The following is an 18,183-nucleotide window of genomic DNA, read 5'->3' as shown; positions in this document are numbered from 1 at the left end:
ATCCATCACACACACCGTCAATATATACGATGTCCCACTCATCCTTCCAACACACCGTCAATATATACGATGTCCCAACCATCCTTCACACATAATGTCAATATATACGATGCCCAACCCATCCATCACACACACCGATAATATATACGATGCCCAAACCATCAAGCACACACGCCGTTAATATATACGGTGTAACAACCCTCCTTCACGCACATCCACACATAATGTCAATATATACGATGTCCCACCCATCCTTCACACACACACGTCGTCAATATATACGATGTACCAACCATCCTTCACACACAATGTCAATATATACGATGTCCCATCCATCCTTCACACACACCGTCAATATATACGATGTTCCACCCATCCTTCACACACACCGTCAATATATACGATGTACCACCCATCCTTCACACACACACCGTCAATATATACGATGTACCAACCATCCTTCACACACACCGTTAATATATACGATGCCCCACCCATCCTTCACACACACCGTCAATATATACGATGTCCCACCCATCCTTCACACATAATGTCAATATATACGATGTCCAACCCATCTTTCACACATAATATCAATATATACGATGTACCACTCGTCCTTCACACACACCGTCAATATATACGATGTCCCATCCATCCTTCACACACACCGTCAATATATACGATGTCCCACCCATCCTTCACACACACCGTCAATATATACGATGTACCAACCATCCTTCACACACACACGTCAATATATACGATGTACCAACCATCCTTCACACACACCGTCAATATATACGATGTCCCACCCATCCTTCACACACACCGTCAATATATACGATGTCCCACCCATCCTTCACACATAATGTCAATATATACGATGTCCCACCCATCTTTCACACATAATATCAATATATACGATGTACCACTCGTCCTTCACACACACCGTCAATATATACGATGTCCCATCCATCCTTCACACACACCGTTAATATATACGATGTTCCACCCATCCTTCGCATACACACCGTCAATATACACGATGTACCAACCATCCTCCACACACCCTTAATATATACGATGTCCCACCCATCCTCCAAATACACACACCGTCAATATACACGATGTCCCGCCCATCCTTCACACACAAACCGTCAATATATAGGATGTACTAACCATCCTTCACACAAACCGTCAATATATACGTTGTCCCGCCCATCCTTGACACACCGTCAATATATACGTTGTCACGCCCATCCTTCATATACACCTTCAATATATACGATGACCCGCCATCCTTCACACACACCGTCAATATATACGATGTACCAACCGTCCTTCACACACACCGTCAATATATACGATCTCCCAACTATCCTTCACACATAATGTCAATATATACGATGTACCAACCGTCCTTCACACACACCGTCAATATATACGATCTCCCAACTATCCTTCACACATAATGTCAATATATACGACGACCCGCCATCCTTCACACACACCGTCAATATATACGATGTACCAACCCTCCTTCAAACACACACACCGTCAATATAAACAATGTCCCACCCATCTTTCACACACACCTTTAATGTATACGATGTACCAACCATCCTTCACACACACCATCAATATATACGATGTACCAACCATCCTTCACACAGACCGTTAATATATACGATGCCCTACCCATCCTTCACACACACCGTCAATATATACGATGTACCAACCATCCTTCACACACACCGTCCATATATACGATGTCCCAACTATCCTTCACACATAATGTCAATATATACGATGTTCCATCCATCCTTCACATACACCGTTAATATATACGATGTCCCACCCATCCTTCACATACACCGTCAATATATACGATGTCCCGCAATCCTTCACACACACCGTCAATATATACGATGTACCAACCCTCCTTCAAACACACACACCGTCAATATATACGATGTACAAACCATCCTTCACACACACCGTCAATATATACCATGTCCCAACTATCCTTCACACATAATGTCAATATATACGATGTCCCACCCATCCTTCACATACACCGTCAATATATACGATGTACCAACCATCCTTCACACACACCGGCCATATATACGATGTCCCAACTATCCTTCACACATAATGTCAATATATACGATGTCCCAACTATCCTTCACATGTCAATATATACGAATGTCAATATATACGATGTCCCAACTATCCTTCACACATTATGTCAATATATACGATGACCAACCATCCTTCACACACACCGTCAATATATACGATGTACCAACCCTCCTTCAAACACACACACCGTCAATATAAACAATGTCCCACCCATCTTCACACACACACACATGTCAATATATACGATGTACCAACCATCCTTCACACACACACACCATCAATATATACGATGTACCAACCATGTCCATCCTCACACACACCGTTAATATATACGATGCCCTACCCATCCTTCACACACACCGTCAATATATACGATGTACCAACCATCCTTCACACACACCGTCAATATATACGATGTCCCAACTATCCTTCACACATAATGTCAATATATACGATGTACCAACCATCCTTCACACACACCGTTAATATATACGATGCCCTACCCATCCTTCACACACACTGTCAGTATAAACAATGTCCCACCCATCCTTCACACACACCTTTAATATATACGATGTACCAACCATCCTTCACACACACCATCAATATATACGATGTACCAACCATCCTTCACACACACCGTTAATATATACGATGCCCTACCCATCCTTCACACACACCGTCAATATAAACGATGTCCCAGCTATCCTTCACACATAATGTCAATATACACGATGTCCCATCTATCCTTCACACAAACCGTCAATATATACGTTGTCCCGCCCATCCTTGACACACACCGTCAATATATATGATGTTCCGCCCATCCTTCACATACACCGTCAATATATACGATGTCCCGCCATCCTTCACACACACCGTCAATATATACGATGTACCAACCCTCCTTCAAACACACACAGTCAATATATACGATGAACCACCCATCCTTCACACACACCGTCAATAATTATCAAATGTACGAAACATATTCCGCACATGCTCCAAATTTGCTGATTTTCACGTTAATGACTTACTCAGTAACTACCGTTTTCGTCCCCCTTTATTGAGTGTGCTGTTCCAATATTGACCTACGTCATCCGTAAGCTGGAGCAAAGTTCTCCAACCTACTCCTTCCCCAAACTGTTCAGTCACTCATGTATCTCGGCGTTTGCGTCGGTAGGGAGATAAGAACAGGCTTGACAAAGACGGTGTCAATCATACAACTTATGTTCACATCTATCAAGGTGTTATCTTAACAGTTCTCTACAGTGGCAAGACACGACCACACGGGAGTCAACAAGCAGATAGGACACAACTATGAAATATGTGGTTTTGGAACGAACAGTCCATGACAAAGGTTATTTTGAGATTTCAGTGATGGGGCAAAAGAAACGCGAAACGCCTGAAACGAACTTGCTAGCCAGAATGAAGCATAATGATGCTGAAAACAATTCGTCGATATTCGTTATGAAATATGCTAAGTATTGTACTGGGTTAACGGGATGATTAATATTTGTAGGATTTTGTTATCATCGGATATTGGTTTTTCGAACGTAACGAATTAAAATTTTGTTTAGACGCCAACTTTTAAAGTAAGGAAAATATATGTCAGCTATGTTCCTTTTTGGTCGTAGCCACTGGTATTATTTGAAGTGCGTCTAGCGATCTACACTTACAACGAACTAATGTTTTGGTCCCTTTGTGTTCGATACTGTTCATAGTCCGAATTCTGTATTCGGAAAGTATGTCAGATGTGTAGTGTCAGGATGATTGCAAACCAAATCACATATATGTATTACAACACGTATTAAAATACAAGCTGGAGGGGTTGTCATACGCGTTTCTATAGCCATTTGTTTTTATCTTGAATACGGTAATAGCAGGTTCCTTCACTGCCATTGTTTGATCTGACGTTTATCCTCGATGGATTTAAGAAGGTGGTTACTGTCGTTAGTGTTTTCCTGAGTCATGTCCTTTTTGGGTGTAGTTGGCACGCTAGGCACCTTGAACTAGTGTTCGAATCCCAGTTGGCCCTGATTGTGGTTAGTGTCTAGCTTCACTCTCCCCTCCGCTCTCCCCTTGACACACACGTACCGCAAACACGCACACACGCACACACACACACACACACACACACACACACACACACACACACACACACACACACACCACTCATCCCTTTGACATGTAACAACCCACACTACTCCGTAATGAGCTCGCCTTTACACCTACCTATGAGTCTGGTTTATGAACCGGTTTGTTTAATTGTAGCTGCCTTAACGTTTGCCTAGCGATCAGTCAGTCAGAGGTCCAAGCAGCAAAAGTCGAATGTGTTGTGTGTGAATGTGTGGAGCTTTTAGCTGAAGGACATGGTAAGGATCCGATGGATGTCACCTTGTCAGTGATCAGAACCTAATGTGTGTCCTTTCTTGGAGAAAGGTCGATGGAGTGTGTAAAGTGATCCAACAAGTGTTTGATGAAACGATTATTCAACGTGGCCACTTATGGAAACTGTCAACCATTCCCTGCATAAACCGGACGCGGTGATTCTGTGAGGATATGTGACTGTCTGTGTAAGTACAATTCACATGTTGTCAGGCTATGCTGTTTTCTCTGCCTCTTTTCTTATGTCAGCTTCTATAAACAAACATCTGTTATCCGCTGTCTTCATCTGTGCCTTTGACCTGTTCGTGTACTACGACTTCGAGCTCAGATACCCTGCTAACATGCTTGCCCTGTATCCTTGACTGCTTCCTGCCCTTTCAGAATTCTCCTGCCTGCTTGGCATGTCTGTTTGATACGCCGCCCTGAACCGGCAACTTTCAGTTTCCTTGGTCAAAGACTTGATCTGCTTACCTGTACATCCGAGACATTAGCCGACTTCATCTCTTGTTTGAAGTCTTTCCTCAGGCTTCTTGCTGACATTTCTCAGTCTGCCACTTTGATCTTTTTTGCTCCAACGTCTTGATCAGCTCCCTTGTTCAGTTTTCTTGTTCAGTCTTCTTCCCTAGCCTCCTTGCTCAATCTCGCTGCCCAGCATCCTTGCTCAGTAATCGTGCTCAGCCTTCTTGTTCAGACAGCCTCCCCTGTCTCCTTGCTTAGCCTCCTTGCTTAGAAACCTTGCTCAGTAGTATTCAACATGGCAAGCATGAGCCAGCTAGCTGACGACATTTTCACATGTACATTATGTGTGGAGAAATTCCGAGAACCAAGAACACTCCCTTGTTTACACACATTCTGCCGATCCTGCCTTGGTCTCTACATCCGCCAAACAATGGTCAAAGGGACTTTCATGTGTCCACTCTGTGGTCAAGAAACAAAATCAGAGGTCAGTGGGTTATCTGTCGAACAGTGGATGGAGACTTTCGTGGCCAACCATTTCATCGTTAGTCTGTTAAAGATCTCAGAGACGAGACAAAATGAGAAGTCATGTGATATATGCAAGCAAGAACATGTTCTTGTCGAGGCAGTCAGTTGGTGTAAGGAATGTCTGGAAGCATTGTGTGAAGAGTGTGAACGCGTCCATGGCCGGAGCAAGGCTTCGCGAGATCACCACACCGTCAGCATTGAATATCTTGAAAACGAAGGTCTTGATAAACTTTTGAGGCCAAAACGAGGACCACTTGACTGTGGGGATCACAAGGGAAAACCTCTGTCTATGGTTTGTTTGAATTGTAAGAAATTTGTCTGCGAAACCTGCACAGCCGTGGCACATGCTAGTTGTAGACAGATACAGACAGCTGATAAAGTTTTCACTGATCTCAAGAAAGACATCACCGTTGCAAAGGATAGCATTACATCTTTTCGTCGGTCAGCCCAGAACCTTTCTAACAACTCCCAGGAACATCTTGAAAGTCTGACCAAGTCCCGCGATGAAGTTTTGGAAGATATATCGGACTATGTTAAGGCCATGATGGACCTCATTCTGGAGAAACGAAACAAACTGGTTGCTGAGGTTGAGACAATGTACGAGAAACAAAGAGAAAACATCTCCGAGCGCGTCTTGAATGGCGACGTCCGGATCAATTCTCTCCGTAAGTCCGAAAAATTCCTTGACCAACTTCTGATGTATGGCTCGGAGGTGGACGTTCTGAACAATTTCGACAACATCGCCAAACAGATCCAGATCCTCAACAAACAGGTACCAGTGGTCAATCAGGCCAGAGACTCAGTGCAGATGAAGTTCCTTTGTGATAGAAAGAGCGTTGATTCACTTCGTTCTTTGCCTTCACTGGGTGAAGTTAGAGTTGTAAAGGCAAGTAAGCCGTCACTTAAAACAAAACCTGAAGCTGCGTTGGCTCTTCCTCCTCCCCAAAAAGCATCCGTACCATCTAAAAGGTTATCCTCTCCGAGGAAGACTCCTGGTTCAACAAGGAGAACACCCCGGACACGGCTCGTGTCTTCCTTCTCAGGACGGTCTAGGAACGACACAATGAAGACGGACATAAGAGGCGTCCTCCTTCTGAAGTCTGGAGACGTAGTTGTCATGGACGTCCACTTCAGGAACAAACGCCTTAAGAAGTTTACACCTCGTGGAAAGCTTGTGTCTGAAGTAGATCTTGGTGATTGTCCCCACTCTATAGCACTTGTGTCGCAGACAGAAGCGGTTCTCACTCTTCCGAAGTCAAGGGAGTTTGCGTTCGTCACCGTCGGAGGAACTTTACACCTTACTGGTAAAATAAAGACTCGGAAGAGTTACTTCAGTTTGTCTTCATCATATGAGCAGGTTCTGGCCACTGTTGGGTTATCTGCCCCTGATGTACTTTCCATCGACGTCATTTCTTGCAATGGAGACATCCTCAATACAGTATCACTGGATAGAGCTAAGTTTCATCGAATACCACTTGACCTCACATTGTCCCCAAGCGGCGATCTTATACTTCTGTGTCCAGGCCGAGATGTACTGACCTGCATCAACATGACAGGGGATGTACTTTACACATACCAGCCCTCCAAAGCTCAGGAGGTGAAGGGCGCTGTCAATGTCACCACTGACACACAAGGTCGTACACTGCTCGTCGACAAGGCGTCCAGTAAGATACACGTCATTTCCGGTGACGGTATCCACCAAGGGGAGCTGCTCAGTCGACGGGACGGTCTTCATGAACCCCAGGCAGCAGTTGTTGGAGACTCCGGTGTAACTGTCGTCGCCCAGACTAATGGTGAAATCAAACTCTTTGCTACTGCAAAGACTATATAAGAGCTGAGGAGTTTAGAGCTATAGTTCCTTTGACAATCACACAAGGAACAGACCTTTCAAAATTAAAAATCGAAAAGAAATTCCCAGAAATATTCACTAGAGAGAACATATTTTTCTTAATTTCAGTAGAGAGTGTTCTTGCATTCCGAAATGTGGAGACAAAACATATTGTTTCGTAGGAAACGCTTAGGGACTCATCAGTCACAGTCTTAGGGGTACATGTGTGAAAGTTTGTGTTAGTGAAACTACTTCAATAGTGACTCAAAATCAGCTACTCCGCCTACATTCAGTTAAAAGCTACCTGTTAAAAACAAATTATTGCTCTTTTAAATTTTGGAATGATGAATTAAACGTTGACTAAATTACAAACCTTGCTCAGTCCGTATATCCCTTCCAACTTGATGAAACCCGTGAAGATCCGGGGTAGAATAGGTCTTCAGCAACCCATGCTTGCCACAAAAGGCGACTATGCTTGTCGTAAGAGGCGACTAACGGGATCGGGTGGTCAGGCTCGCTGACTTGGTTCCCATTTGCGCAGATCGATGCTCTTGCTGTTGATCACCGGATTGCCTGGTCCAGACTCGATTATTTACAGACCGCCGCCATATAGCTGCAATATTGCTGAGTGCGGGGTAAAACTAAACTAACTCACTCAAACTTAATGAAGCTACCTTGTCAGCTTGCTGACGGGTTAACCTCATTGGTTATGTGGACAAGGCGTCCGACTTCAGATTAGAAGGTCCGTGATTCGAATCCCTGCACAGGATTGGGATATTTTATGGCTGACACACTGAAACACTGTTATGGCATCAGCGACAGGATAAATGCAACACAGCACTATATTGAAATAGTGTAAGTATGTGTTTAATAAGTTCCTACAGTAACAATCATTTTCCCTTCCACTGTGATTCCCGGTTGCATTTTACGGTACTTTAGATCTCAGATTTTAAAACTAGCACAACACTAGTCTGTTTGTATTATTGTAAGGCTTAATGTTATGATAACTTGGTTAGTACTGCCAAGTGATAGCTCGTGACGCCAAAGGCTTGGTTCGATTCTCCCACATTGTTGTGAAGGCTATTTCTGGTATCTCCAGGGATAACACAGAGGGAATATTGCTGATTGTCAACACACACCTTCAATCCGTATGGTCGTCTTAGAAATTACTGTGTTTCTTCTTGATGACCAGGCACCATTACAGAGCAGAGAACAAGGTTTGCACACACTGCACTAGCCATGATTCCTTCCAGGGGAATCTACAATGAAATATACATCTGGCAGAGGGTATTCGGTGACAATCAAAAACCAAGTAGGCAATATACAGTTCTGGAAATATCTTGTAAGTAACAATTTATACAGGAGCTCTGTGTCAGTTGGGGGAGCAATAGATATATTACCATAGGTTGCAAACCAAGTTGCGTGTTAATGTAAGAAACTTCCGTTAGACCAAGCACAAGATACAATTACAAAAGACAAAGATTTCATCTTCTGTTCTTCATCACATTTCACTGTTGTTCGTCCCAGAACATTCTTACATTATGAAAACAACTAATTTTGTTAATGTTCTTGCTTTCATTGGATGAGTTGGGTTCATTCCCTAACTGTACTGACATGACATGATTATAAAATTATATTACCTGGCCAAACAGTTGACTATCCTCTCTTAAGCTTGGTATGTGATCCACTGACATGGCCAGGTGCACAAGTATGGCTAAAATAAGCAATGACAATGACAAAATCCCAGTAAATACATGTACATGACCTCACATTATTCTTACCACGTGTTTGCCCTGTCATCATGGTAATTTGTTTTGAAATATTTTCTGAAAAGAGCGGGAGGGGTCATCGATGACCAAATACTTCCTGGTTACGTAATTAAATTATCCCAAGTAATTTATAATTTTATCACTATGGACTCTCAAATCACTTGTAACGATTATCCCTGGCTCAATTCCATCAGGCGTATCCTAAATAATGTAGGACTAAGTCATGTTCTAAACAATCCACCTGGGTATTCCACTCCATGAATTGTCTCAAATGTTGAACGAATCCTTAAAGATTGGTCTTTTTTAAATTAGAGAGAAAATATCATGGCAAGCCCTAATGGCTTTTATTATCGATGCTACAAACACTCCCCTGAGTTTGAAATATATCTTCTCCTTCCTAAAGCTATATCACAGCAACTTTTGTCATTCCGAACATGAAACCATAACCTACCGGTTGAGACTTGCCGCTGGAGTGGAGTACCCAGAGAAGAGCGACTTTGCCCTCTCTGCAGTTCACCAGCAGTTGTAGATGAGTTCCCGTATCTGTTTAAAATGTGAAGCCTTCATTTCCGAAAGATCCATTTTTATCCCAAAAAAAACTTTCTACAATGGTCGAATCTCCCAAAAATGGCGAACCTTCTCAAATCCAAAAGAGCCAACATTTTACTTAACTATATATTAGAATTGTTTCCAAAAACCTCAAACTAAAAATCTAATTTGTAACATTTACGTTTTTTCAATTAGTTATAATATATCTTTGTATATGTATTATAAATGATGTCGGTGTCACTTTGAACATCCCTGCTGTTTTGGTATTTATTGTATTCATTTGCATATATTTGTATCATGTACCACCGTTGGTGGGGTTTTGAGAAATGAAGATGATGAAGATTTTACAACATATTGGAACAGTGTAACTTACCTAGTGAATGCTCCCTTGTATGCTAAACAATGGAAGGTATCATAGTACATTAACATAAAATTGAAGAACAATCAGGTCCAACTTATTCTATATAGTTTCTGCAATTCTTCAGGCCTCCAAACCAAAATACATTTCTTGTAATTCTGTAGGCTGCCAAACGGATTACAATTGGGCTAGGACGTCTCCTCCTAGCTTGTTGTCTGCTTAACTCCAGTCAAGGCCTCGGGAAGTGACCCGCAGTTCACAAAACGCAGCCTCAGCGAAAATTGACCTTCTATCGTAGACATGTCCTGGGATGGATACATCTATACATCAGAAACAGTCAACTAACTCAGAACCAGCTGTTAAACCAAGTGCAAACACTGCACAAATGATTGTAAGCTGTTAGACCTTCAGTTCACATTTATTTACCAAATAATATATACGAAGAAAGAACCATTAAGGATGAAGCTAGTTGATAATGATACATGTAATTTTTGTAAAAATACCTCAGAAGACATATCGCATGAATTTATTGACTGAGATTTGGTAAAAAACTTTTGGCATACTGTGGAACATTTTTAAATACCCATCTCCGATGTCTCATTTACAAAATTCATTACCATGTTTGGGGTGTGCTCAACCAATAACGTACTAAATTTTATTATACTTCTGCCAAAAAGATTCATTTATGTTTCAAGTATTAAACAACGTGCTTTTTCCCTCGAGGAATGTCTTAAGTTATTAAAAGATATATGTACAACTGAAAAATATATAGCTAGGAAAAATAATAGCTTACAGCTTGTTCAGCTTGACCTGAGGTACTCAACATATGCATGACCCGGGAGGTCAAATGACAAAAACGGCGGGTCGAGTTAACTTCATTAAATAGGGGAGCAGAGAATGTAATAAATGCTGCGTTTGTGCGAAGCATGCATACATGGATTCGTTACAGAACTTGTTCCGAAAAACAACACTTCTGAAAAAATAATCATTTCATGTCTTAATTGCATTGTTTATACAGTCATAATGCTATACTATCTAGCTTGGTTTACTAACTTCACAACGCACAGACGTCAGTTACTTTCACAATCCGAGTCACTCTCGCTAATACCCTCTACACCCAGTTCAATTATCACTTTTCCCATTTCATCAATCGGGAACATTAAACCATCGGTAGCTTCTTTTTTAAAGAAAGTTGGGATATTGCTGACGATTTTCGACGCTAAGATGTCAAACGGCGACCTTGTCTCGGCTGTTCGGACATGTTGACAATCAACTGACAAAGGTGCACCCCTTCACAATAATAGACCCAACCAGTTGTGACACGGTCACGCAATGCATTAGTATTCAGTTCATCAGGTCAAGCTGAACAAGCTGAACCTTTATAAGGAAGTGTAAACATTTATCTGCCTTATTATGTACTGAGCATTGAAGCGCTCTTAAAATATCGATTGATATTTCCAGTCTCCACTCACTACAATCACACTATTCAACCTCATTCCTCAATGTTATCTACCCTCCGCAGAAACTTTAACAATATTTTATGTATTTCTGTTATAACCCTACAGACCCTCAGTGATGTCCCATTTATAGTCTTTTATGTCACATGTAATATTATTGTGAATTGAACTGTAAAAAAGCTACTAATCAAACAGTGAAACTTCTAAAAAGAACCAAAGTGGAAGAACCCGAAAAGGGGCGAATAACCATATCCAAATCTTCGATAAATTTGGATCCCTTGATGACAAGCTTGTCGCCCCCAAGGAAGGTGAGGGGTAGATCTCCTGTCCATCCACTGAAGACATAGTGTCCTCACCTATAATACAATGGAATAGTAATTTAAAAGGACGTAGGAGTCATTTATATGCTTTACAGTTATTAGTCCAAGGTTTTAAACCGTCAGCTTTCTCCATACAAGAAACCTATCTGCAACAGACAAATGATTTTGACCCACGTCACTTGAAGGCTTATCATCATTTTTTCCCTCCAGGTGATAGAGCTACAGGTGGATCATCACTTCTGGTAAGGCGAAATTGTAGTCGTAGCCCAGTTATACTCACAAAAAAGCCCCAAGACGTTGCTATGAGACTCCCATTGCACGTTGCATTTACTTTGTGCCCCCGTACATTCCACCTTCATCTGCTCTTCAACAATCTGCTCTTCAGAGCCTGTATGTGCAGCTACCCAAGCCATCTACCATCATGAGCGATTTGAACGGGCACAGCCTTCTGTAGGGAAGTACAAGTACAAACAATAAACGCAAAGTTATTGAAGATTTTATCTCTGATAATAATTTATGTGTTTTTAAAGATAATTCAAGCACCTTACACCCTGAGACGGGAACGTATTCTACACTTGATCTGTCTCTGATGTTTACAACGAATTTGAATGGTCCGTTTATGATGACCTTAGTGGAAGTAATCACTTCCCTACTATCCAGTTGTATCATGGTTGAATTTAACAAAGGCCAATTGGTCCTTGTATGAAACAATGTGTGTCGAAAAACGTTTACCTGACAATTTTCAATAATGTATCAGACTCCATATAGTTGTTTTCCTCGCATCTGAATAAAATTGTTGACCAAACAATTCCTAATTCCTCTGCGACTCCTCATATTCGTAGTCATCCTACAGTTCATCATTTGAACAGTATTTAGATCGACAGTTTTTAAATGGTTTTAAATGATTCAATCGATGGATTACTTTTTGTGTGTGATTGTAACGTTAAATTATGCATGCTATTGAACGGCAGCTGCAGTTGTGTGTAAACAAAATATATAAATGGTGTTTTGGAAACGGCTTTAAATTTTCTAAACCAAAACAAATTGTATACATTTCTGCCGTAAATATAAACCGTATAAAGACCCAGAACTATTTTTAAATGGTACCCCCATCAAAGTTGTCAAGGAGGCCAAGTTCTTTGGTCTAATTTTCGATTCCCTTTTAACTTTTCTTCCGCATAGCAAATGCCTTAAAAATAAATGCCTGAAGGTACTTGATGTATTGGAAGTCGTTTCTAATTCAAAGTGGGGAGGGAACAAGCTACCCTCCTAAACCTATATAGATCAATAGTAAGCTCGAAACTTGATTATGGCTCTATCGTATATGATGAATCCTTCAAAAGCAACCTAAAACTGTTGGATTCTGTCCACCACCAAGGTCTAAGAACTTCACCTGTTGACAGTCTCATCGTCGAGGATGATGAGCCATCTCTTAACCATCGCCGTATAAAATTAATACAATATACAATATATCACAAAATTATATTCTAACGAGTCAAACCCTACATATAACTGTGTCTTTAATCCCCTCTATGAGGTTTTGTAAAACAAGAAGTCTTCTCTTGTACCGCCTCTGGAAATAAGAGTCAAACCTTTCCTTTCCGCTGCTGGCATTGAGCTGGATAATATGATTATCTCATTCCCGCATGCTTTCTTTTCCTCCTTGCCAATTAGTGAGACCACAAGATAACCTAACACTTACAACGTTTAAAAAATCAGAAACTAATGAAATAAAATGAAAACAAGAATTTAATCAATTAAAAAGTTAATATACTATATGTAAATCCAGATGGATCCAAGAATGGTGGCGCAGTGGCTTGTACCACTGTCATTGGATCCAGAGCAATATCTTCTACATTACCCGAAAACAGTTCAATTTTCACAGCAGAAGCAAACGCAATAGTAACAGCTCTTACATAACCGTTCCGTGATATTGCTGGAATATTGCTAAAAGCGGCGTAAAACCATACTCACTCACTCACTTAAATATCAGTATCAGTGTCAGTAGTTTATTTCCAAAGGCAATATAGGCCATAGGCCCAGGTAGAATTACAGAGTGATATTATGTAACGTAGCTTGATATATCTGAACTGATAAATGTTTTAAGATTCTTGTATTGACGATTGCATAGTATATTAAATACATTAATAGACACCCTAAATATCAACAATATATAATGTTTTAAGACTATCTTTCCTGCCTTCACGATATTAAAACTCTTTCTTGCAAACATCCACTTTTAATCGAAATGATTTAATTATATACTAGGCACATAAAGAAACTGTGCATACAAAAAATTTAAATCTAAATTTATCAAAACTGTGTAGACACATAAGGATTTAAACTCAGAGATTAGTGACATGTATCCAACATGCATGCACGTGCCACGTTCCGTGACGTCAGTGGGTTCGTCCTTGAGACGTGCAATACGTTGTTGCACGTGCATTCCGGGAAAGAGAAACAGAGCAAATGAATGCCACACAATACTGTCACTTTGGAAAGCTCAACCCCTGCCCTTGCGATCGTTCAAAAAGTTAAACAGCTATTGAAACGCATAGCATGCCAAGGCTCACGTCTGCACAACGTCATGAGGCCATTGGGATGGTCCGTTGGGGAATGTCTCAACGACAAGTGGCTGCACATTTCCACTGCCACCGGAACACCATTTCAGCACTGGTGAGACGCTACCAGAACACAGATGACGTCATCGATCGGCCACGCTCTGGACGTCCACGTGTAACAACGCCAAGACAGGACATATGGATAAGGGTGAGCCATCTTCGCCAGAGGTTTCAGACTGCAGTGATGACTGCCCGAACCATCCCAGGACTTCGCCGTTTACACCCCAACACAGTTCGACAACGTTTACGTCATCACGGGATCAGACCACGACGTCCCGCCATACGGCCTATCCTGACACAACGTCATCGACAAGCTCGCCGAATGTGGTGCCGAAATCATGTCCGCAGACCCTTGTTTTGGTGGAGAAATGTTGTTTTTACAGATGAGTCCAGGTTTAATAACGTGCCTATAGACGCGTGGGAGAACGTTATGCACAGGCCTGTGTCTTGGAGAGGAATCGCTTTGGTGGTGGTTCCGTGATGATTTGGGGTGGAATAACAGCACGCCACAGAACTCCTTTGGTGATTGTTCAGGGCAACTTAACTGGTGTGGGCTACAGGGATCAGATTCTTCGACCTGTGGCAATTCCTTTTCTGCAACGTCATGGCCCTGGGTTAACATTCCAACAGGACAATGCCCGCCCTCATACGGCAAGGGTTGCTATGGATTTCTTGCAACACCACAACGTTGACGTACTGCCTTGGCCTGCAAATTCACCGGATCTCTCCCCGATAGAGCATGTTTGGGACGAGATGGATCGACGTCTACGCCGTCTTCCTCATCCGCCAGATAACGTCCTTGACCTTGCAACAAAACTTGAGAGAATCTGGCGTGACATCCCTGAAAGCCTTCCTTGCACGTTTGATAGGCTCTATGCGTCGTCGATGCACTGCTGTTCTCAATGCCGATGGTGGACATACCCGTTATTGAGCTTGTGACATGGTCGTTTGACCCCTGTCAATGCTTGTGGACTCGTGACGTCATTGTGATTGACTTTTCAAATGAAATTCTCCCGACTTGTTATGGTCTCATGATCCCTCCATTAAAGTTTATATGTACCTTTGACATTGTTATCGTACTTATCAACTGGGATAATATTTTGACAATGCACAGTTTCTTTATGTGGCTAGTATATAATGCTATTGCTACTGGCCAATGCGATAGCGTCCTCTGTTGGGTACCCAGCCATGTTGGCATTTCTGGTACCACAATGGCAGATTTTTGTGCTAAGGCAGCACTCAACAATTCTGTGACACCACTTCTGATCCCATACTCTGATTACAAACCTGTCATTAGATCTTATATACGTGATCTAATGCAAAAGAAGTGGGACACTCCAGTACATGTAAGGGGAGTAATGTACACGCACATAGGTTGATAAATAACGTACACATAAGGGAGTATTATACAATTAGCATAAGGGTTTATGTAACATGCACCTAAAAGAGTAACATAACACAAACACACTTGGACTACATCTCAAGCTGAATGGTATGGCTGTTTTGTGCACTGTGTCAATAGCTGTGACAATCGGCCAGTGGAGCCGAGGGGAAATTCTACAAGGAGACATACTTATAGAACTGTATTTTACACTGAATAAAAAACCCGATACCGAGTAGATAAACTTGTGCTTATATATGGCTTATATATTTTCACCATCGCTGATCCAAGTAGTTTCTAGTAACAACAAATCACGAAAGACTGTATTGATTTAACACTATTTCATAAAGACATCAACCTTTGTTAAGTCACGAAATGTAGAATTTGAGTTTGGTGTTTCCGGTAAGCTTGAGTGATTGTCAAAGCTTGCTACATATGTCGAGGTGACTGTGACACGAAAGCTACTGGCCGTGTAACATGAGTGAGTGAACATTTCACTACATATCACACTCGGGCAACTTGGAGTACGTATATTACGTGGATTCGAATCTGGATTACCATAATGTAGAAGAACGTCCAAAGGTTCCATTTATCATATTCTATTTTAACATGATTTAGAAACTTTTCTTCAGTAACATATGTTTATTTCGGAGTCTAGATGTTAGTCCACCGCATTGGTAAACCCATGAGAACGATTAGGCTGACAGACCTAAAGCATGAGCAGACCGAACAGGGATGCGAAATATCAATCAGTGCTCTGACATGCAAATAGGATTGTCATTAAACTGGAAGAAATGTGGAGCATGACATTAAAGAACAAAACAAAATCAGTAGACATTATAATGAACATGCATGGGTCTACTCTGTTGCCTCCCTCAGTACCCAGCCTCGTACTTTCATCTGGAGAGCCTACTTGAGACCGGCATAACAATCTTTGTGTTGTAACGCCTTAGTTAATTATCCCAGGGATACAGGAAGTGGTGGCCTGATCCTTGTTGAATACCGGATACTGATTTCAGTTGTAATTACTGGCGTATATGCGGCGCGTTCGTTCAGAACATGTAGATAGTTGTAGTTTCTCTAGACAGTACTGGCCTAATCACTACCTACCTACAGCATTAAGTAGTGCTGCCTACCAACATTATAGTGTTCTAATCAATACCTATAGTATTAAGTAGTGATGCATACCAACATTATAGTGTTATAATCACTTCCTACAGCATTAGGTAGTGATGCCTAAAAGCATTATAGTGATCTAATCACTACCTACAGCATTAAGTAGTGATGCCTAAAAGCATTATAGTGATCTTATCACTACTGGCAGCATTAAGCATTGATGCATACCAACATTATAGTGACCTAATCACTACCTACAGCATTACGTAGTGATGTCTGCCAGCATTATAGTAGAGTAAACACTACTGGCAGCGTGAAGTACTGATGCATACCAATATTATATAGATCTTGTCACTACCTACAGCATTAAGTGCTGATCCATACCAACATTATACTGACCTTACCACTACCTACAGCATTAAGTGCTGATGCATACCAACATCATAGTGATATTGTCGCTACCTACAGCATTAAGTGCAGATGCATACCAACATTATAATGTTCTAATCACTACCTACAGCATTTAGTGCTGATGCATACCAACATTATAGTGATCTTGTCACTACCTACAGCATTAAGTGATGATGCATACCAACATTATACTGACCTTACCACTACCTACAGCATTAAGTGCTGATGCATACCAACATTATAGTGATATTGTCGCTACCTACAGCATTAAGTGCTGATGCCTACCAACATTATAGTGATATTGTCACTACCTACAGCATTAAGTGCTGATGCCTACCAACATTATAGTGATCTTGTCACTACCTACAGCAATAAGTGCTGATGCCTACCAACATTATAGTGATCTTGTCACTACCTACAGCATTAAGTATTAATGCCTACCAACATTATAGTGATCTAATCACTACCTACAGAATTAAGTACTGATGCATACAAACATTATAGTGATCTAATCACTACCTGCATTAAGTGCAGATGCCTACCAATATAAAAGTGATCTTATCACTACCTACAGCATTAAGTGCTGATACATACAAACATTATAGTGATATTGTCACTACCTACAGCATTAAGTGCTGATGCCTACCAACATTATAGTTATCTTGTCACTACCTACAGCATTAAGTGCTGATACATACAAACATTATAGTGATATTGTCACTACCTACAGCATTAAGTGCTGATGCCTACCAACATTATAGTGATCTTGTCACTACCTACAGCATTAAGTGCTGATGCATACCAACATTATAGTGATCTTGTCACTACCTAAAGCATTAAGTGCTGATGTCTA

At 41.2% G+C, this 18,183-nt stretch overlaps 1 protein-coding gene across 1 annotated transcript; it reads left to right on the top strand.

Annotated features, from left to right (window-relative positions):
- Nucleotides 1–5,290: 5,290 nt before the first annotated feature.
- Nucleotides 5,291–7,351, top strand: LOC124256831 (E3 ubiquitin-protein ligase TRIM56-like). Its single transcript, XM_046690798.1, has one exon. It carries the CDS (start codon nucleotides 5,291–5,293, stop codon nucleotides 7,349–7,351), a length of 2,061 nt encoding a protein of 686 aa, XP_046546754.1.
- Nucleotides 7,352–18,183: the final 10,832 nt, after the last annotated feature.

This window comes from Haliotis rubra, unplaced genomic scaffold (genome assembly GCF_003918875.1).
Source record: "Haliotis rubra isolate DU_JTF1 unplaced genomic scaffold, ASM391887v1 Scf64, whole genome shotgun sequence".
NCBI lineage: Eukaryota > Metazoa > Mollusca > Gastropoda > Lepetellida > Haliotidae > Haliotis > Haliotis rubra.
The sequence above is the reverse complement of the archived record's forward strand: the minus strand, read 5'-3'. Positions and strand labels throughout refer to the sequence as shown.

Excerpts from the sequence above, each read along its gene's own strand:
- LOC124256831 (XM_046690798.1), top strand. The coding sequence starts at position 5,291 with ATGGCAAGCATGAGCCAGCTAGCTGACGACATTTTCACATGTACATTA.